Source organism: Apiospora marii (assembly GCF_038362585.1).
Source record: "Apiospora marii strain CBS 49790 chromosome Unknown utg000003l_segment0_segment0, whole genome shotgun sequence".
Lineage (NCBI taxonomy): Eukaryota > Fungi > Ascomycota > Sordariomycetes > Amphisphaeriales > Apiosporaceae > Apiospora > Apiospora marii.
The window spans coordinates 7636083-7662610 of NW_027117374.1; the positions used below are offsets into that span (position 1 = coordinate 7636083).

The 26528-nt window shown below is 51.0% G+C and overlaps 6 protein-coding genes across 6 annotated transcripts; 4 read left to right on the top strand and 2 right to left on the bottom strand.

Annotated features, from left to right (window-relative positions):
* Positions 1-621: 621 nt before the first annotated feature.
* Positions 622-1666, bottom strand: PG985_005861 (uncharacterized protein; the record flags this gene model as incomplete). Its single annotated transcript, XM_066825630.1, has 2 exons — positions 622-1062; positions 1295-1666. The coding sequence occupies 2 exons, from the start codon at positions 1664-1666 to the stop codon at positions 622-624; spliced, it is 813 nt and encodes a 270-aa protein (XP_066688790.1).
* Positions 1667-2628: 962 nt separating this feature from the next.
* On the top strand, positions 2629-7083 carry PG985_005862 (uncharacterized protein; the record flags this gene model as incomplete). The annotated part of the gene is made up of 11 exons (XM_066825631.1): positions 2629-2718; positions 2778-2863; positions 2937-3187; positions 3253-3382; positions 3444-3830; positions 3911-4235; positions 4326-4796; positions 4860-4953; positions 5029-5937; positions 6046-6416; positions 6481-7083. The coding sequence occupies 11 exons, from the start codon at positions 2629-2631 to the stop codon at positions 7081-7083; spliced, it is 3717 nt and encodes a 1238-aa protein (XP_066688791.1).
* A 1123-nt stretch (positions 7084-8206) lies between these two features.
* On the top strand, positions 8207-10664 carry PG985_005863 (interferon-induced GTP-binding protein Mx2; the record flags this gene model as incomplete). The annotated part of the gene is made up of 8 exons (XM_066825632.1): positions 8207-8305; positions 8364-8621; positions 8674-8775; positions 8832-8886; positions 8939-9011; positions 9061-9395; positions 9443-9922; positions 9994-10664. The coding sequence occupies 8 exons, from the start codon at positions 8207-8209 to the stop codon at positions 10662-10664; spliced, it is 2073 nt and encodes a 690-aa protein (XP_066688792.1).
* Positions 10665-11959: 1295 nt separating this feature from the next.
* Positions 11960-12919, top strand: PG985_005864 (uncharacterized protein; the record flags this gene model as incomplete). The annotated part of the gene is made up of 3 exons (XM_066825633.1): positions 11960-12240; positions 12286-12373; positions 12422-12919. 3 exons carry the CDS (start codon positions 11960-11962, stop codon positions 12917-12919), a joined length of 867 nt encoding a protein of 288 aa, XP_066688793.1.
* Positions 12920-14285: 1366 nt separating this feature from the next.
* On the bottom strand, positions 14286-15672 carry PG985_005865 (uncharacterized protein; the record flags this gene model as incomplete). Its single annotated transcript, XM_066825634.1, has 3 exons — positions 14286-14920; positions 14976-15153; positions 15282-15672. The coding sequence occupies 3 exons, from the start codon at positions 15670-15672 to the stop codon at positions 14302-14304; spliced, it is 1188 nt and encodes a 395-aa protein (XP_066688794.1). The 3' UTR covers positions 14286-14301.
* Positions 15673-17186: 1514 nt separating this feature from the next.
* Positions 17187-20081, top strand: PG985_005866 (uncharacterized protein; the record flags this gene model as incomplete). Its single annotated transcript, XM_066825635.1, has 2 exons — positions 17187-18188; positions 20025-20081. The coding sequence occupies 2 exons, from the start codon at positions 17187-17189 to the stop codon at positions 20079-20081; spliced, it is 1059 nt and encodes a 352-aa protein (XP_066688795.1).
* Positions 20082-26528: the final 6447 nt, after the last annotated feature.

Sequence of the window (26528 nt, forward strand, 5' to 3'; positions counted from 1 at the left end):
AATCGGCTCCGCGCTAATGATGGTGTGTTCTAGACCTGGCCCGCTAGCCGCGCTAGTGCGCCATTGCTACTTTTCCGACTCTGCACTCCAACGGTAGGGCCAACAGGTCTGCAAGCAACCATGAAAGCCAGGATCGCAAAACAATCTACAAGAGCTCCGGACGGATGCAGCAAAAGAGAATACCCTGCGGGATGATTCAGTTTCTGAGGTGACGCCGGAATGGTAACGAGAGTATCGAGGTGGGGCTCTGCTTATGCGACCGGTACGTGTGGCGGCAGGCACCTGATTATTGGTAGGTCTGCTGTATTCTTCCTTACGGATGCTGCGAGCTGAGGCGGTCGGCGCTCCACGCCAGTGCCCGCCGTATACTATTTAGTTACTGCACAACATGGCCTAATAAATGTATAATAACAAAGCTATGGTCCTTGAGGAACTTGCAGCTTTCTTCGAAGAAGGTTATACTCCGCATATTCTCTTCACAGGTTTTGTAAGGGTTAGCGTATATTCTAACTCTTCATTGCAGTAAGCAGTGCGGCATGCGCTCCAAAATACAGGCATGGTGCTAGACTCCATCAAATACTAGGAGGCTATGAATATGGGCGCCACAGTGACCACGACGTCTCAAGAACTCCCGACCATGGTGTTTGGGAGCTCGGCCACAACAAGGATGCAAATCTTGTCGGGGCTCAAGCCGGCTTCACCCAGCAGCTGCAACACCGTACAGAGCGTCTCTCCGGTTGCCAGCACATCATCCACCACCACCACCGACGCGCCCTCGGGGACTGCGTGTCGGTCCATTTCAATTCTCTTTTCCCTGTCACTCACTAGAAAATGGTCTGCCAGCGATGAGATGTAAGACTGTGACTTCCGGACCGAAACCAGTGGCGGTGCGAGCTTGCCGGCTTGTTGAATTAGCGCTAGTGGCAGATGAGCCCGGACAGCCAGCGCCGACGCAAAGACAAAGCCGCCAGTCTCGCAGGAAGCCACCACGTCAACCTCACCCCAGTTCCCGTGGAACTGGCTCATCAGCAGATTCGTACATATGGCGAGCCCATCGGGTTTCTGTGCAATGTTGAGTACGTGGCGGAATGCAATACCCGGGCGCGGGTAGTCAGAAACCGTGCGGGCCATTTTATATGGACGCAGCAGGTCCTCGTGGAACAAGGGCAGCAACTTGGCTTCCCCAAACCTCTTCACTGCCTCCTGCCCACTTACGTTATTGACGAATACCCAGCTTGGGCGATAACCGGACTCCACTGCCTGCGTTCGGCCACAAGCTCCTGGAAGGGTGTACTTGGCACCTGTACTTGGCACCCTCGGGGTCAGTGCCGTTAGTGGCGTTACGGTCGCGGAATCCTCTACGCGCCCGTTGTATCTCTTTTGCAGTTCGTACATCAACATCGAGTAACTTGCAGTCTGGCACCAGATGTGCCAAAATTGTGACAGGCGCTTCGTCCCTCAGCCCGGTAACGAACAAGACGTCCACATCGTCATTACTTCGCACCACTTCGAGGAAGTGCTTCTCCGTGAACTTTGGGTGCTCGAGGACTTGGCTCTGGTAAAAAGTGGTAAGGGCTTCCCGATGCTGTTCCTTGTACAGTCTGTCACCAAGCAGGCGGTCGAAGGAAGCACCGGTAACAACCGCGTATGCCCGTTTTTGTGGCATCGCTGACTCTGACCACACGGGCGCTCAGGTCACGGCTGGTAAGCGTAGAAGCCCAGACCTCGGCGCTGTAATCCTTGCCGACACCGCTATCGCCAGTGACCAGGGCGACGCCCCCTCGAGGCATCACACGCCCTGGCGGTAATAGCGGACCTACTCACAAGGGTCTGATTGCTGCACCGTCCTCGAACGCATTGCAGCTCAGGCTAGTATCTACCATATATCTGGAGTATACTGGTTAGTATATCCTGATTATCGGTTTCAGCATGTAAAACCATATATTCGCAGCGGACTACAACGGTTGCCCAAAGCCGAGATGACCGGTCTAAAAAGCCCTCGCCTCTCCTTTGGCCTCGATAGTAACCGCTGTCATCGCCAGCCTCCGTTACGGGCCGAATGCGAACGCCAGGGCAGAGAAATGCTGGGACGGGACGGGACGATGTCGTATGGTTTGCTGTCCAGGGCTCTGTCCAGGGGTTCAAAGTCTCTTTTCATACTAGGCTGGTGGAACCCCCTCAAGGCAAACCACTTTATTTAGACATACTAAAGTCCCGGTGTCTGCGGTCCGCCCACTCTGCTCTCCCCGATATGCAATTAGTCTACGGCGTAGTCAATATTGTAAATTACCGTTATATCGCCGCGGGGCTGAACAGTAGCCGCGGTCACTCGTGCCATCCTGTGGGCATAGTGGGAAGCTTATCCTTTACATCCTGGCTTTACGTCCGTGGGTCCCAAATCGAAGATGGCTTCAGCTTACGCCATGTGTGGACCTTGGATTGTACTTTTCGCATCCCTGTTGTTTGTGCAGTTCGTCGCATGTGGAACTCTCAAGTGGGGGTTCAAGATGCTTGTGAAGTACATGAAAAACGCAATAATATAAATGAACTTGACCAGCCAGCTGCTGAGGCTGCTTTCTTTTCTCCTTGGACTAGCATCCGCTGCAGACGTTCTGGCCAGCAGTCAAGATGAAAGGAAACAGGCCGCTGTCGTTGCTGGGTGGCACCCTGTTACTAGCCACTCAAGTCGTTTCCAAGGCTGCGATAGCTCATTACATGGTGATCATTCCTTCCCCTTTACTCCAATACACTTTGGCAGACTTCTACGTGTACGACAGACAGCTGACTCGAGGTCTCGCACACAGCTTGGCAAGGCTACAGAAGACCATGTGAAGACAGATTTGAAGAAGGCGAAAGCCGCTGGGTAAGTGTGCGAAACTCTGCGGACAGCCTCCCATCCCGTTTTCGTGGTAGCCCGCACTGACGGTTCTCTGCAGATTCGATGCCTTTTCTATGAACGTTGGCTGTGTAGAGCCGGCCTGGGTCGATGAAGTCCTTGGCTACATGTTCAACAACGCGGCGGCGGCCGGCATGGGCGTGTACCTGAACATGGACCTGTACGCCTCTGGCGACGCATGCTGGAACGGGGCGTCCTGCTGCGACTACGCCAACGACTACACGGGTATCTGGAACAAGTACAAAGGCTCTGACGGCTGGTTCAAGATCAGCGGCAAGAATGTTGTCAGCAGTAAGAAGCCCCTAATTTGACTCCCACCATGCTTTCTTTGGCTGACCAAAGCTCCCCTGCAACAGCTTTCTCGGCAGCCGACTGGTCTCGATACGAGTTCAACGCGTGGAGGGAGAAGTGGGACGAGGGCAACCTCTTCTTCATGCCCGACTTTGACAACACGACGGGGTACTACGAGGGTGCTGAGGGGTGGTGGTAAGTACTTCTCCACCAAACATGAGCCCAATGAGTGAATGCTAAGCCACTGAACTCGAAGGGAGCACTGGGGCGAGACGGTGGACGGCATTGCCAGCTGGGAGAGCTCGTGGCCAGCATATGCCGGCCACGGCGGTGCCTTTCCTGGTGACGTCGGTCCCGACCTGAAGCCTTTCCACGCGGCGGTCTACCATGGTGCCGAGTACATGATCCCCATCAGCCCTCTGCAGTACAAGGCGGCCTACAAGACCAATCTCTACCGCCTCGGTGATATGAACTTGCCCGTTCGGATGGAGAACATCCTGGCTATGAACCCGCGACCCAACTACGTGCAGTTTCAGACCTGGAACGATGGTCCGGAAAGTCATTACATTGGTGATGTCTGGCCGGAGCAAAATCACGACTATCAGCCGTGGAAGTATATGAATCCAGATCGATACGACCACAGGTAAGTATCCTCGCTGTGGTTCTATTGTCGACTGCGACGCCCGACACAAAAGGGTCAATACTGACGTCGGTAACGTGTAGCGGCTGGCAACCCCTTGTCCGATCTTTCAACAATGCTTTCCGAAAAAAGGGCTCTACCGCGGCGTCCATGGATACCGTCGACGGCAAGATCGCCGAGGGCGCCATTTGGTACCAGAGCTACCCGCGTGACACGGAATGCAAGGGCCCCGACGGGATGTACTCGGAGAAGCCGACCAACTACGACGCGGGCGTGGAGGGCGTCTACTTCGCCGTGGTCATGAAACAGGGCCTCGCGCCGGGCCACAATCTGAAGGTGTGGAGTGGCAATACCGAGACCCCGGCCGTCTACGACCTGAAGCCCGGCCTCAACTACGGCAGCGCCGAGGTGCTCAACCACGGCGCGCAGTACCTCGAGATCCTGGATCCGGCCGGCAAGCGCGTGGCGTACGCCGCGGGGGGCATGTGCGTGGCCTAGTCGTGCCCGCGCGGCATCCACGTCCGCAACTACCACGTCGTCGGCGTCGAGGAGGGCGACGGTGGCGCCACGTGCACGCCCTGGCCCGCCGAGTCGGACGAGGAAGACCTGGACCCGACGCCCACCAAGCAGCCTGCGTCGTCCGCGGTGCCCTCGTTGGATCCCTACGACTACCGGGGCGCGCACTTGGAGAATGACGCGAACTGCATCATCTTCAAGGTCCCGCCGAAGCACCCCACGACCGTGGAGGACTGCCTCACTCCCTGCAAGGATGCCGTCGACAAGGCCAAGGCCGAACACCGGACTACGTCGTACGGGTGTGTGGGATGGTGGCCAGGGCAGCATTCGATACCTTGGGAATGCCAATCCGCCGGCGGCGGGTGTCTGGTCCAGGGCAAGTGCACTTGTGACAATCCGATCTTGAACCTGGTGGGAGACACATTCGTCGAAGCACTGCCCGTCATCGCAGAGGTATGTTCTACGAGACTGTTGGGGAGAGATGGCGACGATAAACTAACGAGTCGGTCGTGGCAGGTCGGATGTTACGTTCTGATGGCTTCGTTCAAGCTGGTTCTTGATATCGCGCTGGATGCCATTCCGGAGGGCAGACCCTTGACTGCGGGTATGAGTAAGTCACCCCCCTCTCTTTGTTATACCAATGAGAGAGAAGCCGGCGCTAACTAGCGGGGGACCTCTTCCACAGCGATGATGATCAACGCGGCCAAGCTCTCCAGCTACGTCTACGACGAATCGCAAGCGCCCGACGGGGCCTTCGGAAACTGGCTGAACCCTTGCGGAAACGACGACCTCGTCCCCGACAAGATGAAGAACGTCTTCGACACGCTGAACCAGGTGGCGGACTCGGCCACCGGGTTCAAGGTCCCCTCAAAGATCGGCAAGGGCAGCGGCCGAAAGGGCGACAAGGGCAACCCAGGCGCCGGCAAGCCGAAGCCAACCAAGACGACGAAAGACCCCAAGAGCACCGGTCGGCCCAGCGAGACGGCCGCCGCGTGCAAGCTCAAGGGCGCCGCTGTCCACGTCAACCGCGCGGGCAGCGTCGTGACGGGCCGTGAATGCCGGCAAGGCACGACGACGACGCATGCCTACACCATCACCTCCCTCTCCTACGCCGCGACCGCCAAGCCGACGCTCGTGGCTGCCACCTGCGAGGATAAGTGGGGCCAGGCCTGCCAGCACTACAGCTCCGCCATCTCGGTCCATCCGGAGTGGGCGACGCTGTCGTGCGGGCCGAAGATGGCCACCAAGACGCAGCTGTTGGGGCTCAAGGCCGCGGCCACCGATGCGTGGTCTGCGCAACACGGGGGCGCCGGCTGGCAGAACGCGGCGTATCGAGATGGGAAGCTGTGCGACCGAGCCGTATACCCTCCGTCCTACCTGCTGAGCGGAAATGACAAGAGAGCCGCGGGGCAGTGCGATGCAGCCGCCGCCGGTCAGCTCGTCCGCTGGCTGCCCAGGGAGCAGAGCCGAGGCGCCGCGCACATGTGGAGCAACATATGCTTCCAGACGCCGCTCGACGCACTGAGTGACTCCGAGATGCATGACGCGGCGCAGCACAAGAACTTTGGTGCGAAGACTAAAGTTAGAGCGCCCAGTAAGTGTTTTTCTTCTTTCCACCGTAAACTCTCCTGGTTCCCATTCATGCGGGTCTTTCCAGATTCTAGGCAGTAAGTAGCTGACCACCGTTACCTACCACCTCTAGCCAAAACGGAGTACACGGTCGGCATCACCGTGGCCCACGTCCCTCAGTTCACCATCTCCTCGTGGAAGCACAAGGAGACGAAGGACGATGGTTTGTGGGACAATCCATGTTGGCCAAAGGACATCACGCCCGCGGACCCGGGTTTCGCCCTCTTGGATAACGACCCCTGGTATGCACGCAACGGCAAACAACCCGCGTGCAACTACAGGGCAGCCTATGCGCCGGGAACCAATGGTCCCTCGAATGGGCCCGCGCCCCTCAAGCGCCGCGATGGCATGGTCGAAGGGAATGAGCCATTCTGCCACGGACCGTTGACCCACGATGATTCCTGCAATGGCAGTTCCAAGGCCGATACCAAGGCTATAGCAAAGGTGAGAAACGGCGCACATTCTTGTTCAGAGAGATGCCAGCGAGACTGATTCATGCCCTTTTCAGACCTTCCAGGCCATCAAACGAATGTACGACGACGATGGAGGACCAGGCATATATGAAACAGTCAAACCCCAGAATGTTGTATTTGGTTTTCAAATCGGCAAGGGACGGGAAGCTCAGGTCTTCAAGGCGACGATCACGGCCAAAGGCTGGGACGCATGCCAAACGTGGGCGGTGAAGCGGTGGGTTGCCGAGTTTCAGAACATCCACAAGGAATTCGACGCCTACGAAGCCATCGACGGCCACGGCATCGGCCCCGTCTTCGGCGCCGAGTTGCAGAACGCCGAGACCGAGGCACCGGAGGGGTTCGTGTTGGAATACATCGACGGCCGCCCCGCCAAGGAGGACAGCCTGCAGGACGCCCGGGAGACCCTGGCCACGCTGCGGCGGCTGCATGAGCTTGGCTGGATCCACGGCGATCTTAGCTCCGCCAGCAACGCCATGATTCGGAACCTAGACGGGCGCGCGGTTCTGATCGACTTCTCGTTGGCCAGGGAGGTGAGCGACCCCCGGGAGATGGATGAGGATATTGACAGGATGAAGCAAAACGCTTTTAGCGGGATCATATGGAGCGGCGACGAGCCTGTTGCACGAAGGTCCGGGTAGAAATGGCGGTCTTTTATGTAGTAATTAGGGCCGTCAAAGAGACTTGCTACATGTTGGATCGGCGGACTCGATACTCCTGTAATGAAATCCAGATTACTTAATTACGTTTCAACGGATTGAGGCTTTGGATGGAGGCCGTCCGAACAACGATACGATTTACCATGGCCACGGGCCGACTCGACGCACACCAATCAACCCAAAGGGACACCCGTTAAGGCGATCTACTAACCTGTTTTCCCACCACTAACTGTCCCGTGCCTCAGACTGCAGGCGCCGCTTCAGCTGCCGAGGATAGGATGCTAGACACTTGGAGAAGGGCCTTCAATCTGGCCTGCTAGAAAATACTACTAACACGGGACCCCGAACAGGAACGTGATGACGGGAATGGAGTGACCAACTGGAAACGGAGCAGGTACAGTAAGGGCTTTGGGTAACAAGTAAGCCACAAACTGAGATTGGAGTCCGCGACCTTCGCCACCCGGAACGCAGATAATATGTGATTTGTGTCGGCCGATTTCGGTCTAGCGGAATCCCCGCGGTTCATACTCACGAGTACGAGGCCTAGAGCTCCTTCACAGCTGCACATTGGCACCCGAAGCCGGTCATCCAGCAGGCTCACGATGTAACCAAAAGCGAGGTCGGGATCTGATCAGAAATGAATCATGACGCTGCAACTGTGCCTCGAAGAACGGAAGGCTTGCTTTGGCGGCCACGACCAACGAATGGCCCAAAGAGGAAGGTAAGCTACCCCGCCGTGGGGTCGTTCGAAACCCCCCGCGTTCCTTCTACATATGATGTGTATCCGGCTTCGCATTATAGTTCGAAATCCTCTGGGAACTCGCTCACTATGCTACCTTGGCTGCCTCGCGTATGAGCCTCGTCACTCTTTGAGTTAGTCATTCTAGTTGTTAGTTGCATGAAGCCCTCCAACTATTCCTGGATAAAGTCAAAATAACTTCGAAATTCGTCTCCTGTGTTGGTAGCCTCGCATCAAACTAGAACCAGAAGCACAAGATTGGACAGGGCAAAGCCATGGTTACGGTTAGCATCCGCTCTTCCGGCGCCTGTCTACTACTACCTTCAAGTAAAGACTTGATAGGATAGGAGTGAGACCCCGGCCAAGATGGTCAAAAGCGAGGTTGGACTGGGAAACGAGTCGACCCTGACTAAGATTGACAAGCTGCGAGAGCTGAACGTCGGCGCCATGATCCCATTGCCTCAGGTGAGCCATGATGCCGAGCCGGCGAAACTGCCCCAATAGCTAGCTAACCACAGCGTAGCTCGTTGCTGTTGGTGATCAGTCGAGTGGGAAAATCTCTGTGTTGGAGAGTGTCACGGGCTTCTCGTTCCCTCGTGCTGCAGGCCTCTGTACTCGCTATGCGACTCAGATCACCTGCCGCCGCGCTGCTAAGCGGCGCATCTTCATCTCCATCATTCCCCGTCCCAACGCCGACGAGCAGACCAAGAAACGGATTCCTGACTTCAAGCACGAGCTTCCAAAGATGGATGATGAAGAGCTCATCAATATCTTTGAGGAGGTACGACGATCTCTTTCCCCTGTTTGTGGTGGTACTGACGCTGATCTTTTAGGCCAACGTAGCTATGGACATCCGAATATCAAAAACCAGCACGAACGACGGCCGTTCAGCCTTCAGCCAGGACATTTTGAAGATCGAAATCTGCGGTCCTGACGTATGTCAGACCTGAACCACCTTCGTGCCATCGCTGACTTCGCTTTCTTTCTCTAGCAAGACCATCTCACCGTGATTAACGTGCCTGGTATTTTCCGAGTAGCCACACCTGGTAGGTTGACATTCGCCTCCGAAGGCTCAAGTGTGTGCTCACTTTTACTCAGGACTTACGAGCGAGAGCGATATCGTCCTTGTTGAGAACATGGTCAAGTCGTACATGAACGACCGAAGAACTATGTGGGTAATCGCAGCTATTCTCGTCCTATCACTGCTAACGCATAGGCAGAATCTTGGCCATTGTACCTTGCAATGTGGACTTGGCCACTCAAGAGATCCTGAAACTTGCGGAGACGGCTGATCCATCTGGAGTGAGAACAATGGGTGTGCTGACCAGGCCAGATCTTGCCACGGAGGAAGCATCGAAGGATACGATCCGAGATCTTGTTATTGGTAAAGGTAGCAACCTGAAGTTGGGCTACCACATAGTCAAGAACCGTGGCGCTGATGACCACCATTCGACACTCTCGGAGCGTTTCACTGCCGAGGAGGCTTTCTTCATGGATTCTGCGTGGTCATCCATTACCGACCACTGCGATATCACTTCACTCAAGCTGAGGCTCCGTGGGTTGCTCATGAACATCTCCAAGCAAGAAATCCCACATGTCCAGCCGACGTCGAGCAAAGACTGCATGCGTGCAAAGCCAAGCTAGAAGCCATGGGTCCAGCTCGAGCAAGTGAGCAATCACAGAGACTCTATTTAGCGAAACTGGCTTCTAGATTCCAGGAGGTTACCGGAGCTGCTTTGAACGGCTATTATGCTAGCGACAAGCTGTTTAAGACAGATCCAGGCTTGAAGTTGGTAACAAAAATGATGAAGCTGAACGAGGACTTCTCCAATACATTCAAAGACAGAGGCCATAAACTGGGGTTTGGGCCGGAATGGACCAATGATGAGAAAGAAAAAGACTCGGTTGGGAGTAAAGTGGCCATCAGACTTCCATTCGAGATTCCTACGGCTAATTACCCTGAGCTTCTTGATATTCTCCAAGAAAATGATTATGATTGCCCTTCGTCATCGGAGAATCCGATAATGGAACAGATCAAGGATGTGTATGCCTCCAGCCGCGGACCTGAGCTCGGAACTGCAGGTAACCTCTCTGTCGCTGGGCCAAACAATTGCTCACAATCATCTAGTATGGCGGAACTGTTCTCGCTGCAGTCTTCGAGGAGCAGTCCGAAAAGTGGGAGCCTCTGGTTCTCTCGCACACCAGCAAAGCCATCGTGCTGGTTCATGACTATATCTTTGAGCTGCTGACCAAGCTGTGCCCTGAAGCACAAGTCAGAGAGCAACTGTGGGATGTGCTTCTGATTGACAGGCTGTGCGACGCCTACCGTCGTGCTATGGCACAAGCCCAATTCCTCTTACAGATTGAGTGCGGAGGGAGACCGACTACTTTCAACCACTATTTCAACGCCACCCTCCAGCGAAAGCGGGCTGGGCGGATGGTCGACGCGCTGGAGGATTTGACAATCGAGCTCCAGGGACATGAAGGCGAGGCCTACGTGAACATTAAGGACATCAAAGACCATGCCAAAAACAAAGACAACACGCAACAGGTGTGCGAAGATATTCTCGACGCCCTGACGAGCACCTACAAAGTTTCTCGTAAGCGCTTCGTGGATGTAATCTGTCAGCAGGTCATCTTGTATTTCCTTCTGGAGGGTGAGGAGAGCCCCCTCAAGGTCATGGGATCCGACACTGTGATGAGGCTTACAGAAGATCAGCTTGAGTTGATTGCGGGCGAAGACGTCGAGTCAAAACAGCAACGGATGACATTAGAGCGACAGAAGAAGAGCTTGGAGGCGGCGCTCAAGGTGCTATGGGTTTAAGATGTTTCATTGAATTTACGCACTGGGAAGATAGTTGAGATAGTAAAACAACGAATAGTTCCATATAATAGCTTAGTTACTGTTTGACTCGGCGAAGGTCGCCCAGCATTCCGACCATCTTCACGATGGTGTGTTTCTGCAACCTGCGCCTGTAACCCTTGTAGTAGTGAGGTGCGCACGCTGTATTCTGCATAAATCCCTTTAGCAGCCCTGTGGCAGCCCTGCCCGTTTAGCACTGCTCCCCACACCTGAGCTGTTCCAGCACCGCTTCCGCCACCGCGAGTGAACATCCATTTCGGTACTGCTTCTGAGTCGCTCGTTATTTATGCTTGTTGTCGCAAGGTGGACTTGAGTAGAAGCGGACCACGCCTAGGACAGCAGCAGACTTGGGCCGAATGGGGAGACAAACAGCAGGCTGCGTATGGCGAAGGAAATCGTGGTGCAGTACGGTGCGACTTACACGCAGCTCAACTTGCGAAGTAGGATATTTCGTGAGTAGGAAGTGCTACTTCGTAGCCCGTCAACTCATGATGCAGCATGTTGCGTCTCGCAGTTCGGGGCGACAATGTCGATTGGTGTTGATTAGCATTGGCATTAGTCACGATAGGCTGAGCAGTGCTGCGAGGGATCTCCTTGGTAGGACTCAACGGCGTCCGGCGCATGCCACCCTTCATTTCCAGTCCACTGTCATCAGAGTCGTTAGGGGAAGTGGCCTTTACTGAGGGATTGGATGTTGGTTGGTTTGGTCCTTTTACAGTGCAGTGCCATACCCCGCAGCACGTTGGTTGACCGTCGCTGAATGCAGGCATGGCCGTGACGGCCGCTGACTGGGTTCCGATCAACTGGATCGCAATTTCGCGTCCAGCATCGGCATGCCTCTTTTGTTCCGGCCAGGCCTGCCGTTGGTTGTTGGCTCGTAAGGCTACCGCGGATGGCTCCCGCAGACGCCGCTAACTTGGCCTATTTCAGCTGGCACAGTCTTGCTGAACAAACATCAACTGCGCTCTCGCACGTCAAGCTCCGTAACCACGGGATACCTCAATATGTGCTTGTGTGTGGAGTAATGGGTGCGGGTCATGGAGCTAAGAGAAAATAGAGGTAACGGTTACGGTACATACCGACTGTCTGGCTCAGTGCGGTTGGTTCAGTGTTGTTAGCAGAGGGCAACAGGCTGTATTTGATAGCAGTCAACCGGACAAAACATGATTCCCGACTTCTCCCCATCAATTTGTTCTTCGACCATCTGCAAACCAACGAACCACCTACGAAGCGGTTAAGTCACTTACTTCGTTACCATGGCCGCCACCTTCTCTGACCTCCCCAGCATCGCTGCCGCTGCAAATGCGATTGATCGAATTGATGAAAGCGAGACCGTTCGCAATGTGATATGGATGTTTGCCCTCTCCAAGATGATGCACACTATACGCCACCCTTCCACAGACGATCTCACGCTCATTTTGAAGATGTGTCTGAGACTGGCTCCCAGTGGAAGAGGAGAGGCCAATGTCCATGCAGGTTACGATAAAAAAGATGTTGCGGATCTAGTCTACTGCTACTCCTGCACGTTCAAAATAGCGTACGTACGCCGATGGTGCCTCTCCGAACTTACTAACCGGAGCAGGTTTCAAATGCCGAACGAGATTGACGTGACCGATTTCATCGCTCATCTTATCATGAGTGCAGAGCGCATTGGGGGGATAGCCACTGCGGTATCGAATGACGACGAAGTCACTCGAGCAAGACTCCAGGATTAGCAGGCAGCCCTGCATACCTGCCGAAATGTCTGTGCGAAATCAACAGCCCATCTACCGTACCAGAAGGTGGCCATCTGGATGGCGCAGGGAGACAAAGGCTATGGAATATATGAGCTGAAAGCAGCTGCCTCCAGCGCCCATCAGTCGCTGTGTCAGTGTTTGCGTGAGGACGTGGCACAGGACCTTCGCCAACAGTTAGAAGAGTCATTCAACGCTCTCCAGAATGCTTCTATGGGAGAAGACTGGCAGTACCCCCTCCTCCTGCACATGGCTGTATGCGATGTATTCCGGGTCGAGATCGAACAAAGAGGTGGAGGGCAAGACCAATTCGCCGATTGGTGGAACAAGAGCCCTTTCCCATCCCTCCTCCTGACGACCAGTCGCACGCTTTTACTCTTCTCTGGCATGTTGCGAGACCAGGCCGGCGATATTATATATGCATTCCGTCACCTCCTAGATAGGCTGAGTCTCTTTGAACAGATCCGACGATGTCTCGAGTGATGACCACAGGAAGGCGAATCTAAAGGATCACCACCTCGCTCTATAGTGCTTGCTTTGGGCAAACTGTGTTCAGACAGTGGTGAGTCTTTAGCTTGCAATGCTTCTTGCCATCACCTACCCAGCAGTATGGCCCTAGGTGGCAGGGTGGTTATACCTCATGTGCTACATCAAGGTCCAAGCAATCTCGAGACACTATCCCCGCATTGTTCAGCTACTACACATAACATGACACGAATGTAGTTGTATATAATGGAAACGTATAGATGCATTCATGTTCTGTGTAAATCGTGGATCGCTACCGCCACAGTTATTCGTGACTGTCTTGATTACCTTGGATTTGTCCACAGCCTCCAGAGACATGGTGGAAAGATCTAACTAATGAATAGCAAAGGCAGAGATTGGCTCTGTACATGCAAGCATGGCGGGGTACATGGCGTCAACAGCTACCCTTGCAAAAGGGTCTAAACGGAAACTATCAAAGAGTGGAGAGATGACGCTGGTTTCGCTAGTGATAGTATGCAGATGGACACACAACGAGGCGATCCCACTGGGGTTATGACGAGAGTTTCCGAATGGGCAAAACGGGAAAAAGTGGGGATTTCCGAGCATGCCAAAAGAGGACCGAGGGGCTGATGAAGCAGAAACCAGATCATCCCGTTGGGGTAAAGAACAGCAAGTATACGGGTTCTCAGTAAGACCATACATTAAGTCCCTGTTGCCCCAACTAATGCAATTTTGAGCCTGATTTTGACTTGGCCGATTTTACGGGTGCCAACCTGAAAGTTGTGTAATAGCGACAAACATTCTTTTGAGTTACAGTACAACGAAATATTACGATCGTGCGGATCAGCATGGTTGTTTGGCCTCCTGTATCATTTCTACATACTACTCGGTGGGAATTGGAGAGACCTGTTAATTCCTTGTGTGAGCCACGGCCAACAATGAAACACAGCAGTATCGGCGCTGCTGTTCGCTGGCTTTGCTCCTTTGGACCGGTGGCGCCATCAGAAGCTCTGCATTCTGAGGTCTACATCTGGCCTACCGCAGCTTAACCAGTCTAGACTCTGTATGCCAGAAAGGGGACATCAGAAAGAGTGCCCACATGATGCCCATGATCCAAATGCAGCTTGCTGAGATCCCTGTTTGCGTCCCCATTCGGCCCAAGTCTGATAAATAACGAGTATTACCTAATTTGGCTCAATTTTACCACGAATTTGACAACAACAAAGGAGTCGAGACGAGAGCATCATTCGGTTGAATTCCCGCACACCACAACAGGGTTTGTAACAACCGGACCGAACCCTCGTATCAGTAACACACTATTTCCTAGACCCGGCCGTCTGACGGATCATCTCGACCCGCCAAAGCCCCGTATTCTTAATTCAAACAGTTTGGTCTTTGTGGGATGGGCGTTGCGAGTCCCAGCATTTCTTTAGCTTGCATGTGATCTTTACCATGGCAGCGAAATGTGTTCTAGCTTCACTCAACTGTTTTAAGAAGTCGAAAGCGACAGGGTTGTCATAGGATTGAAGGCATTGCTGCATCGCAGAACGGTGCTCGTACCACTGATTAGTGAGGGCCTGCTCAGCAGTTCTAGCAGCATCCATGGCGTCATCAGCCGGCCCTGGCTCTAAAGCCAGCTTGCGACTATGGCCCAAGGGTTTTGAAGAACGGTTGGGATCCTTTTTCCGGCTCCTGACGAGGACAGAAGCTGGGGCCCGTCTAGAGAAGGACGAGTCATTCTGGGAGTTGATCGACGCTCCATAATCACTGTGGACACGTCTCATGTGGTCTCTTAAATTCCAGTTGCGGGAGAATCCGTTTTCAGGTAGCGAACGACTACAGTCTTCGTAAATGCAAGCATAGGGCTTGTCTCCATGGCCGTGCATGGCGTGGGCTTCACGCTCATGTCGAAGGAGACAGGCAGTCGAAGAGAAGCGGACGTTCTGGCACGAGTCAACCTTGCATCGGTATGGCTTGAGGTGTGAGTCGACGAATTTGCTGGATTTCTGGTTAAAGAAGCGAAACCGAAAAGCAAAAGCCAAGGTGAACTTACTCGTAGTTACACTTCAACCTGGCCGGCTGGTGGTTGCATGAAGGCTGACGCTCCCAGGGGCAATGGAAAAGTCCATCTGCCCATGGCGCGACATTCTTGTACACCTGGTGACCTCGCGCATCAGGTTCATCATCCTCGTTGGAACAGTGGGTGGAAGCTCGAATATGGAGAGCGCTATCTGGGAGGACGTGAACAGAGCGTCGTCGGTAGTCATTGATTTACTGCGGGGGCCGATAATATAAACTTAGATCGCTGTTCAAATGCTTCGAGTTAAGAGCCAACCGACGTACCTGGGTGGTCGCTCACTGGGAATAGGTGAGACATCAACAGTTTGCAGCAATGCCAACACCGGGTCATCATTGCACGACTCCTCCAGATTTCCAAGGGAAGAGGTGCGTAACCGGACAGGGCTGAAGGATGAGCGCCCTGAGGCAGCAAGCGAGCCATCTGCAATACTCTGGTCGAGGTCCAATTCCATCAGTGCGGGGTCCATGTGTTGTGGAAGACAATCTGAGAGTCCATCATTGGCCGTTTCGACGGCAATAGGCCAGTCAGAATACAAAGTCTGAGACAACACTGAAAGGCCATCGCAGTCAAAGAGATCCGCATCAGTGTGAGCATCATCTGTGATATCCAACAGTCTTTGCAACATAGTAGGTGAGGTCTCAAGTGGGGTGGAGATCCTGGGCCCATCCATGATATTGGGGAATTCTCCTACAGTAGAAACTGGCTACGCAGCTTCGGGGACGTAGACACTGTATCCTTTGCGCAGATCTACAGTGTGTACGAAGCAAAGCAACCCAAAAAGAGTAAGGATGCGGAGAACAGGGCAACGGTTTGAAGGGTGATGGTAGTAACTGTTGCAGTGGCAAGGAGTTGAACGAGTGATAATCGTTTAGCTCTTTGCCAAACTCTTGGTAAGGCGGCTAGGTGCATACTGCAAGAACGTCAAACGCTCAGTAGCCAGGTCGGTGATAAATAGATCACCGTTGACTGATTCGACAATCGGCCAATTGCATAAGCATTCTTCTAAGTAACGAGATATTCAAACTCTGAATTTTTATCCAAGACAGAGCCGTCGCGAGTCAAGCAGAATACAAAGCTATCTACCTAATCCTTAGGTATTACAGCGCTGGAGGGCATCCCGTCGAAGTTCATCATTAAAGTCACGTTAGGATGACAACCTGCCTTCCCGCAGGCTTCAGGGTTTGGCCAGAGAAATTCAGGATGAGCATAGCTGCCGCTTGTGATGTCTTACTGTTGGGAATGACAGCCCCACCGGCCTCGTCGGGGATGATGTCGTAGACAGATAGAGGCTCCGCCGCGACAGCGGGAGCTACTACAATGTACTCGGGATCGGTTTCGTACTCGGCATCCGCGTCGCTGTCTATGCCAGCAACGGCATTCGCGTCGTCGCTGGCATCCGTCTGGGCCTCAAAATAGATGGCTTCGACTCGGCGCATCGATCGTGTCGCTCGGCCGTCGCTCGGTCTCGTATGGCAATTGATTGACGAACTGCGGCTGTCAGCAACGGAGTAGGAGGAACTTGACGGGTCAGTAACTGGAACATGGGGGCAGACAATCCTGTTTAGTTCTGGCGCCCGCTGTCCTCGCGGGACGTGCATCGCCGTTTCCATCCGCTCGTGCGTCGGGTTCCAGTACGCAAAGCGTGCTGAAGACGTCGCAGTACGCCGGTCTTGTGAACCTTGCCTTTCCGCCTCCTGGTGTGGGCGATGACAGAGGCCTAGCTACCTAAGACGGTTCGGGCAACTTGCTGGACCCTCTTGGGGAATCTTTCTGAGAGTGTCCATTGAGCTACAATAGCGTCTTGCGGAACGGTCGGTATAGCAAGCTGCTTGGTTTGCGGGTATGAAATGTTGGTGACAATGACGAGCTCGAGTTGAGCGGAAATGACCTCGTCAGGGCACTTACTGATCCGGTTCCAGAACCCATGTTGGCAAGATGGATTTCGGGCCCAGCTTCTCTTCGGCGTGTCTTGACGAGGAGAAGTTCTGCCGCGGTCTGGGGAGGTTGTAATTACAGTAGGCCTAGTGGCGCGGGGTCGCGAATTGACTCGAGGTTTTGGCTCACGAGTCACCGGACGAGCAAAGACATTATGCTGGACAAAGCGTTGTATCCATCAGCCGCTGCGATGGCGACCGCTCGAGATCGGTGAGACAACAAAGCTATACCGCCACTCTTGCTCACGCCATGGGCTGCTTTTTCGACTGCAATCATTATTCGACTGGCTACATGTCGTCCGTGGATTTGACCTTTTACGGTATTGCGGAAAACTCGATTGCGGCGGCCATGTCGTTTGAGATGGCGTACAATTTCATAGCGGAGTGGGCCAGACCCTTTAAGGGTGTTGGCAGCAAGAATAGCTATTGCCATGGCATTTGCGACGAGCTCGTTAAAACTGCCGCGAACGAGAAGGCCAGCGAAGAATTGCGAGCCAAGAAAGTGGAATCGGATGCCATTGCGGCCAAGGCAAGAGAAGAGGAGACTGAACGAGCAGCCCGGCTGGCCCGACTGGCCGGACCTCTAAGAAGCCCATCTTCTACTCCTGAGCCAGGACCGCCGCTGAAGGTCGAGCCTAGAGACCATACGGATTGCGGGCGTGAAAAATCCCCGGAAGCAGCCAGCCCTGCCACAGCACTCTCAGATGGCGGTAACAGAGTCAACTACGAGCAGGACTGTGCACATGATGATTCCGTTCTGTTTAACCCGGAGGAGGCCGACAACACAGTCTGGGAGGACTCAATGGTACCCGACTTCGATACGAAAGATGAACAGCGTCTGGACCTTTTCGAAGGCCTTGATAAAGAGACTGAAAACCTCATCAAGGCAGAATCGCCTTCATCCGAAGCCTTCCTCGACGACAAAGAGTTATTGTTGCCATATTCTGCTCTGGTGCTGCCGCCGCAGGACAACCATTCTCATCAAACACCATCTTATAAGCTTGAGACAAGTCCGCCGCTACTTGGCGAAGGCAAGATACCGCCACCGGAGTTATCGGATAATATCGAGATATTAGAGTCCAAATGGGCTTCGCACGGGCAACTTGTGGCGTTTCGGAAGACAGCCACGAAAATTGCGGAAGATTATCTTGAAGACCAGGGCATCAAGCTTGTCAATCGGCCAGACAGAAGCAACGCGATACGAGATAGCGGCGCTTACAAGCAGGGGAGAGAGGATAGCAGGAAGATCGACGTACGTAGGAAAGGTATCTCAAACTGAATGAGTGGATGTGCATAGCATCGTATACTGCGCCCATGCTACTATTTGAGCACCTGGGAGACTTCACAGAACGGTCTACTCGCCTGCGGCTCCCATCTCAGGCGACAAGTGCGGCGCTAGCTGTATCCAAATGGCACTTAACCCAGCACCCATCTGAGCAATGTATATAATCTTCATAGTGGAGAGTTCAAAGAAATGGTGCCTTACGGCAATCATGTCTCTCAGACGCATGCCGGACTTCTACGGTATTAACCTCATGGTGGTCCGGGCTAGGCCCCCGCTCTATTCCAACCAAATATCGCCATATAGGCGCCAACGGTAGCCCAAGAGAAGTGTTTCGTGCCTTAAGAATGTCCATCTCAATTCTGCATCGTCCAGTTTCGTACTTACAGTACAGCAAATAGAGACTTTTGACGTGTCTCGCCGCTTGCTGTTCTGCTTCCGCTGGGTAAGCACACTCGTTTTGCATTCTTTCCTGATGATGCTACCGAAAGCTACTCCGATATTCCAGGCTTCGTACCTCGAGGTCCAGTAACCAGAAGTGACCAGTGCGATACAGTACAGTACCCAACCTGCCATTTATGGACCGATTTCTCGATTAGGAACTGCTTCTTGGCAGCTGGTCTAACCATGGTGCGTCAAATCCCACGCCGGCGTACTTATGGTCCCGTACAGGCGTACCGTAGATAACCTGCCGTATTACAGTATGCAGAAGAAACGGCCCTCGCAACGTTTGTACCGCTTACCGGCCCCCATTGACATGCTGGTTGCAAGCGGACGTCTGAAAAGGACCTGGGCTGTTACCAGGAGTGTCCGAATGCTTCCAGTGCTGGGGGCGATAGAAGTGCGCTTTCGCCGGTGTGCCTAATTACTTTACTAGGGGCTCCTCAAGAATACTGTGAAAACCAGGTCCAGCGTCCGGATTCTAATCAAGGCTTCTTGCCGATGAAGTAGAGCGGGGTATCTGTACTGCGGACAAAGGCTAAATTTCGTCCCAACACTAGCTGTACTCCAGAAACGGCCGTTACGCGTTGTACATGGATACCCCGCATTACCTCGTTGTCAAGAATCTCGGATTGAAATGCGGACGCTGAACATGTGTCCTCGCTGTCCGCTTACGACGCCATAGCTACTGCCATACTACTCATACGACTCCCACGAGTGGTGACTCTTACCGTCTTCTTCGTGGTAGGTTTTAGCTGGCACGGCTGGGACGAACCCTGATCCATGTCTAGACTTCTACATGGTCTCCCTTCAAGATGTGCTGCACCATAGTTGTTGAACCATGGTATGTGGCGTGATGGAGTGTAGTATCCTGGGGATCCCTGAGGACCAGCGGGGCACTTGCCTCGATCAGCCTCTTCGAAATCTTTGTCTGATCGAGAGCAATCGAGATAAACAGCGGAGTTAGAAAATGTTTGACCTTGCTGCAAGATTGTGATAAGAGGTAGCAATTTAAAAGCGCTCGGGTGCATAATCTTCAAACACCTACCACCTTGGCCCACGTCAATGGATGATATTGAATCCCATTAGTGGGCCGGTGGTTGTGCTTCCAGTTGCACTTCGTGCTCCACTGGTATATGACCAAGAGGTTCAACGCCTTCAGCAGCTCTTTGTTACCTGCAGCGCGGCTGTTATAATGGCGGATGATGGTGAGAAAACAAAAGACGCACCCCACGAACCTGCCAGCTCAAGAGGCGGAGAGGAACCCGCTTTCGTTTCGTGTGACTGAGGTGCTGCATCAGAGATGGGGACGATGGGCATCGCTCAACAGAGATGCCACATGTGCTACCAACGAGCGTGGCGCAGGAATGGATGCAGACGGATCTGCTATGGAACGACCTCGGCATGTTCAGCCTTGATTGAGCCCTTCCAGTGGTATCCTGCTAGGACTGCGTCTCTTGCTCTCAGCTTTCCCTAAGGATTGGCCGTAGAATCAGCTCAGGGCAATACCGTGTCCCAACATGATGCTGCCCCGCTCCCCAACTAGACCTCATTTTGTTGCACAATAAGACAATTAACTACAGACTAGCCAAAAAACCTGTATTTTATTATTATTACTATATTGGCAGATCACCGAGGTAGCCACATGAGAACGTATCCCATTTTAATTTGATCGTGATGTCGGTTCAAGGGAGACGCTCGTGAAGGAAGGGAGCCTCGCGTAGGAGGAAACCCCGATGCCAACAGCCCAGCCGGGTCCAGTCACTGCTTAACTTGCCGAGCCGCTGTCGCCAAGTAGTTCTGTATCAACTCGCAATTGCAGTCTCCGTGGCGCAAAATCTCATTCTTAAGCCAGAGCACCTCCTCACGCAAGCTGGCGGCGTGCTGTGACAGTGACACTCGTAGGGCGGTCAGCTCTCGTTCACGTTCCCTCAGCTCATCGACGTATTTCTTTGATTTGTTTCTACATTTGCTGGCCGCAAGGCGGTTCTTTTCCCGGTTTCGTTCGTACCTCTGACCCCGAGGGGCGGGGGTGGCCTCTAGTACAGAGATTGGTAACTCCATCTCTCCGCTCTCTACTTGCCTATTCATAAGGCCGGATGGATCGCAGCAAGCGTGGGGGGCTGTGGACTCATGGTTACTAAAATAGTCATGCCTGTTGGGCCCTGGGCCAGCCCCGGCGTGCATTCCCGTTGAGGTGAGATATTGCTGTTGCTGTTGCTGCTGTAGTAGGGCCTGATTTATGTGGTTCGATGGGTTGGTAGCCGTGTAGCCGAACTAGTGCATTATTAATTAGTTAGGTCATCAGGAACTGACCGGGAGTGACCGGGTGTGTTAACTTGACAAACTTCGGAGAGACTAAGATGTGATATAAGCCCGCTTGCGATGCCGAAGACGGACAAAGCGAGGGACAGTATATACGTCCCGAATCAATTATGTAGGACTCTCTAGAGAAAATAGACTCGGACGCACTTGATGCGGAAGATTGTGCTGATCGATGGGGTTATGGAATACCGGGGGACGATGCCCGTATTGATCCACATGTAAGGAATAATACGCGCCGGTCGATTCTGTGGGTGGACCATATTCACTCGCGCTGAAGTAGTTCATGTATTCTGCTGACGTTGGTTCCCTCCACATCAAGATGTCATTCTGGTCCATGACGAAGATGGGACTTGGCGGGTGTTTGCTGCAGGCTTTTATAGTTAGAATGAGTTCTTTTGGTGAAATTGATGGGTGTTGGCGAACTAAACTGACTGGTGGTATTAATAAGGTGTTGTCAAATGAGTTACAACGCAAGGAATGAATGGAGCTTGGGTTTCATGAATAGCCCGTCCGCTCAACGGCTTACGTTCTGGTTTATCAAGAAACTGTTATCTACTAAAACATATATGCCATATACCGCTCTGGTCCGTCCATCTTCCCTCCTCCAAGGTTTATCACAGTGTCAATGCGTGGGCATCAGGGATTCGGAGAGCTGGCGAGCAACCGCCGGATCGCCCGAGATTGTAACCTCTGCGGCATCTTACGCCACCGGCCAAGTAAGAGGGGAGTCGTACCGGCCAAACTCTGCACTTCTGCTAGCTGGACCTTTTGCGCCCTATGGGCATGTAATGTAACCCTAGAGAAGAAGGGTTGGCCGATAACATTACTTTGCAGAGAATTAAACCGAAAGATATATCTTAGGAAGCTCTCGGGTGGGGAGTAGGGTACCATTCGTACCCTTGCCGAATATAAGCCTACTCTCTCGCCATTGTTTAATATGCACCCCTACCCGAGCTACATAGGACATTCTGCTCCGATTCCACCCACGATCTGGCGCTGCACGTCTCATCGGGGACTTGTGATAAGGTGATATGATAGGATGCGATGTGATCGAAGTGACGTAAAGTAATAGTGAGTAAGACTTCTTTATTTTTAGTTTTAAACTTTTATTTCCATCTATCCGTAGTAATTAGTTATCTCGTCTTATCCTGTCTCTTATGTATTAAATAGTAAATATATAATCATTAGCTTTAAACGTTAAGTTATGTAATTATTTCTAAGGGTTTAGCAATTATTCGACACTTATCGCTTATTTACGATAATTAATAGCTTGCGACTTATCGTAAAAATCGAACTAGGCCTTTGTTATCGGACCCGTATATCGTTTATGTCTTTATGTCTCCTCTACTTACTAGGATGTTTTAAGCTTTAATATTACACCTAGTGGGCCTAAATCGGATTAGTTATTTAAGTGGAATTGCCGCTTATTAGTAACTAGTTAACATATCGACCGCAGCGTAACAGGGTTTTATTAATTAATACGGGGCCTATGTTAAACAAATAGGAAGAAGAAAAACTATATATAATTCGATACTTTCGAGGGGCATATAGCCTAGTGCTAAGAGTTTATAGGTTTAGCTTAGAACCGTAACTTTTACTTTCCTTAAATAAGTATATCGTACTACCTATAATTAGTTGGTTCCACGTTTTGGTTAAGAATCGTCCCGCCGGAGTTTATAGGGGGACGCCTAATAATAAGCGAGGTGTAGTGTAGTAGGTAACGATGAAAGAGTAATAAGCGGGTAATATATAGTGTGCAGGCCGTGCGAGTCCTAAGGGGATTAATAATTGTCTAGTAAAGATTATACACATCGCTAATTAACTTACTAACGATTTAAAAAAATATGCTGCTCGCGTAGCAAATTAGGATAACTAGGGCTTAGTTATAACTTAAGAATAAGTTAAATCCTTTCGAGAATATAGATCCTACTAATAACTGATATTATAAGAGAAGCACACCCTTTCGGGAATTACTTAAATGCGTTCAACTATATATTAACCCGTTATGCCGAAACTATAAATCTTAAAAGCTGCTTGTTAATCTAATTCTATAATTATAGCGTCTCCGAGCGTCTCTTTTAATTCGTGCCGAACCTAATGTGTTTACGGCGCATATACTTTTCTGCTGCTTTATTTTACAGCATGCGAATTCCTTACCACACACCTACCGGGTTATATAGTAATTAAGGTTCGATGGGAAATTACTTAGTAGCTATCGAAAGATTTAAATTAACCTAAGAAGTGCCATCGACTGGTTAACCCCGATTTAGGAGGGAAACTCGATAAGAGATATACTAAACATAGTACCTCGCGGGTAAAACGTAGCTTACGGTACCCATATATAGGTGTGTACCGAGTGCTAGGGAGGGGACGCTAAGCGCTGCGGATTAGTGCTTTAATGCAAAGCTTTAGGGCGATGCATGGAGCTATTGGACGACGTGCGGAACTAATTTTCCTCCCCGCCACTTCTCTAGTATGCTTCCGTGCTTCCTCCTCCCCACTATTTCTACCTCCCCCTTATTATGTAACATTTAATAGAGCAGAGGATTCGAGTTTTAGCCGACGATTAGTGATGGTGGGGTTTAGTTATTTTGTTTCACTATTTATAGTACTATTAACTATAGATAAGCGAACCGCGATTAAGAGAAGAATAAATAGGTTTACCCTTAGTATAATTTTTACAACAGCAGCCCCTCCTACTACACTGTTTCCGGGGCATGTATATATAGCTCTTCGCGCTATATATAAGGTGCCCGATTATTTAGCTGTATATACAAAGCGGTTTACGAGGATAATCGGCAGCTAATTTATTAAAAGCCTTAAGCATTAACTTTTAATAGCTGTTAATAATAATTATATAGTAATAGTATAACGTAGCTTTTTAAACTACGATAGTGTATAGTTTAGTTTATCTCTTTAAGTATTATTAATAAGCCTTTGCTTATTTTAATCGGATGTGTAAATATAAAGCTATTATATTATAATCTTTAGGGGGCTAAGCGCACCGATTATAAGCCGTTTTATTAAGGGATGTAGTAGAAGCTCGCTAAGCTTTATTATAATATCCATGTAACTCGATAATGCACACTATTAACTATATATTCGTAGTTTAAATATAATTAGCACGAAAGTAGCGGTTAAGCTTACCGATAGTTAATATAAGTATAATAGATATATATAGCGACTAGCTACTTTTTAAACACCTTATAATAAGATACCTTTATAAGGTGGCATAGTTAAATCGGAGGGAGAAATAGCTTTATAGTGTTAGCTAATTAGTATAAACGCTCGTGAGATCTCGAAGCTAATCACGCTATAATTAAACGAATAATGAAAGAAAATTACATTTTAATAATAACTCGCTGCTAGATATATTTAACTTACCTAATGTTAAATAATCCGCCTAACGTAATAACTATTCGGCTGTCGAGATTATACATCTTTTATTTAGGCTTAACGATAATATAAAGGGCAAACTATATATATAAGGCTATGTTTATAACTAAATATATTCTCGAATCTTATAGAATAAAGAAACCCGAATCTAATTCTATGATTAATAAAACACTTAGCTAATAAGAACGATTAGTGTCTTTTAAAATAAGAATAAAGTATACTAAAGATAGTGGTTTATTTTTTAAAATAGCTTATGTGCGCACTACGAGCCGCAAAGTTAAAGTGATGCTCTTAGCACACAATAAGCCTTTAATTATTACACTTTAACTGTAGCTACGATTAGTTAAGTCCCACTAGCTCCACTCTTATTTAGCCTATTTAGCTTAACTCGACGAGGAAAGCTCCGCACATTCTCGAAACCGGACTAAAAGCTCCATTGAACAAACGAAGGTTTTTACTAGAGCCGAACGTCCTAGCTCTAGACGCTACTGTCTGTGATAGGCAACTAGGCAGCGCTAGTTGCTCAACGGCCCAATCGAAGATGGCCACGGGAAAAGACGAAGCTTTACCCCGCCAACACTTTTATCCTACTCTAGAATGCGACTATCATACTAGAATGCGATCATCATACTAGAATGCGATCATCATACATACACCTGACTTGTTTCTGCCTGATAGGTCGAAACCCGCCCATTCTTTGAGGAAAGCCCAATCCCCTTCAAAAAAGAAAGTAACATCGGCTTGTGTTGCGCTAGAAATACGGACCAGGACCAGTCTCTGAATGGGAAATGGATTTGGAATACGCTGCTTTGGAAGGGTTCGGTCCGCAGGACACCTAGGATGGAATTGAATTGTACTGAGATGATAATGAACCTCTTCCATGGCGGAAATACTTGATACCTCCATTTCTTAGATGAGGCACAACGTGTCTGATATCATTTCTGGCCGCATACCGATTCAAATAAGAAGTCAATTACTACATCTTTACTTGCTAAGGAGCCAGCCGTGAAGAACTCCAAGCGTTTTCCTTGCCACAAAGTCGATGTCCACCTGAGATTAGGCCAGCCAAGACGACTTGGCCACTGAAGGCCTCTCGTTGAGTCACAAGGCGGGCCGGTCAAACGAATTGCCGCACACGTGAGCGAGAATGAACATTTCGAGATGACCTTCTCCTTTCCCGACGTAGATGGCTCCCTTTGCCTATAATGCCTATAAGAACAAACATATCTAAGAGCTGCATCGACGGTACGGGCACATCTGGTAAGTCCGGCGTTTCAGGTAGTGTTTTTGCCCGGGTTGAGCTGAGTTCGGGATTCTTGTTATGCCCTTGTAACGGCGACTTTTAAGATGCTTCTCGCGGATTTGGACCGATGGTTACGTTGACAGAAGCTTTTTATATTCCCTGCCAAAACTGATCGGATGAGGACGTGGGCCAGCTCCATTATCGTAGCTCATCTCGAGATGCGGCATGTGTGTATTGCATCGGGCTTAGTGGAGAGTATTACCTTATACGGACTGAATTGTGGAGCAAGCAAAGAAAAGAGTTAAAGTGTTATCTCGACGTTCCCCATTCTGGGAAGCTGATTGTACACTAATAATAGCGATCGAGGCGCCGTCAATGTAGCAGCGCTGCTGTCCAAGCACTAAACGCTAACGTGAGCCTCAAAAGAGCGAGTGGAGCTTGTTAAATCATTCAAACTAGCGTCTAGGTTCCCTCTAGTCTTTCATGCCATTGCCACAAGTGTAGATCCGGTGCTTGTACTTGACAAACTCATTTTAGACCTAACAGTGACAGCACGCATTATTTAGCAAACTTAATGGAGCGAATTATACTTCTGTCTGTCTAGGTAATGTCTCTTGAACACGTTCCTCATCAGCTATAACCAGCTAGCATCATCACCCAAACCCGTGATCAGTGGAAAGCACAAGGTTACAATAGGAAGAGTGGGAGGCAAGAGGGAATGATTATTATGTATCATGCCATGTGTGTACTTTGGATGTTTCCCGATTGAGCTTAGCTAGCTCCCGTGCGGGGCATGGTGGATATGACGTATTGGTCGACACCACTAACATGTGCGCAGTGTCCGACGGCCTTTTTTGCTTCGCAAACTATCACTAAAATAAAGAACTGTCCAGAACGAAACAACA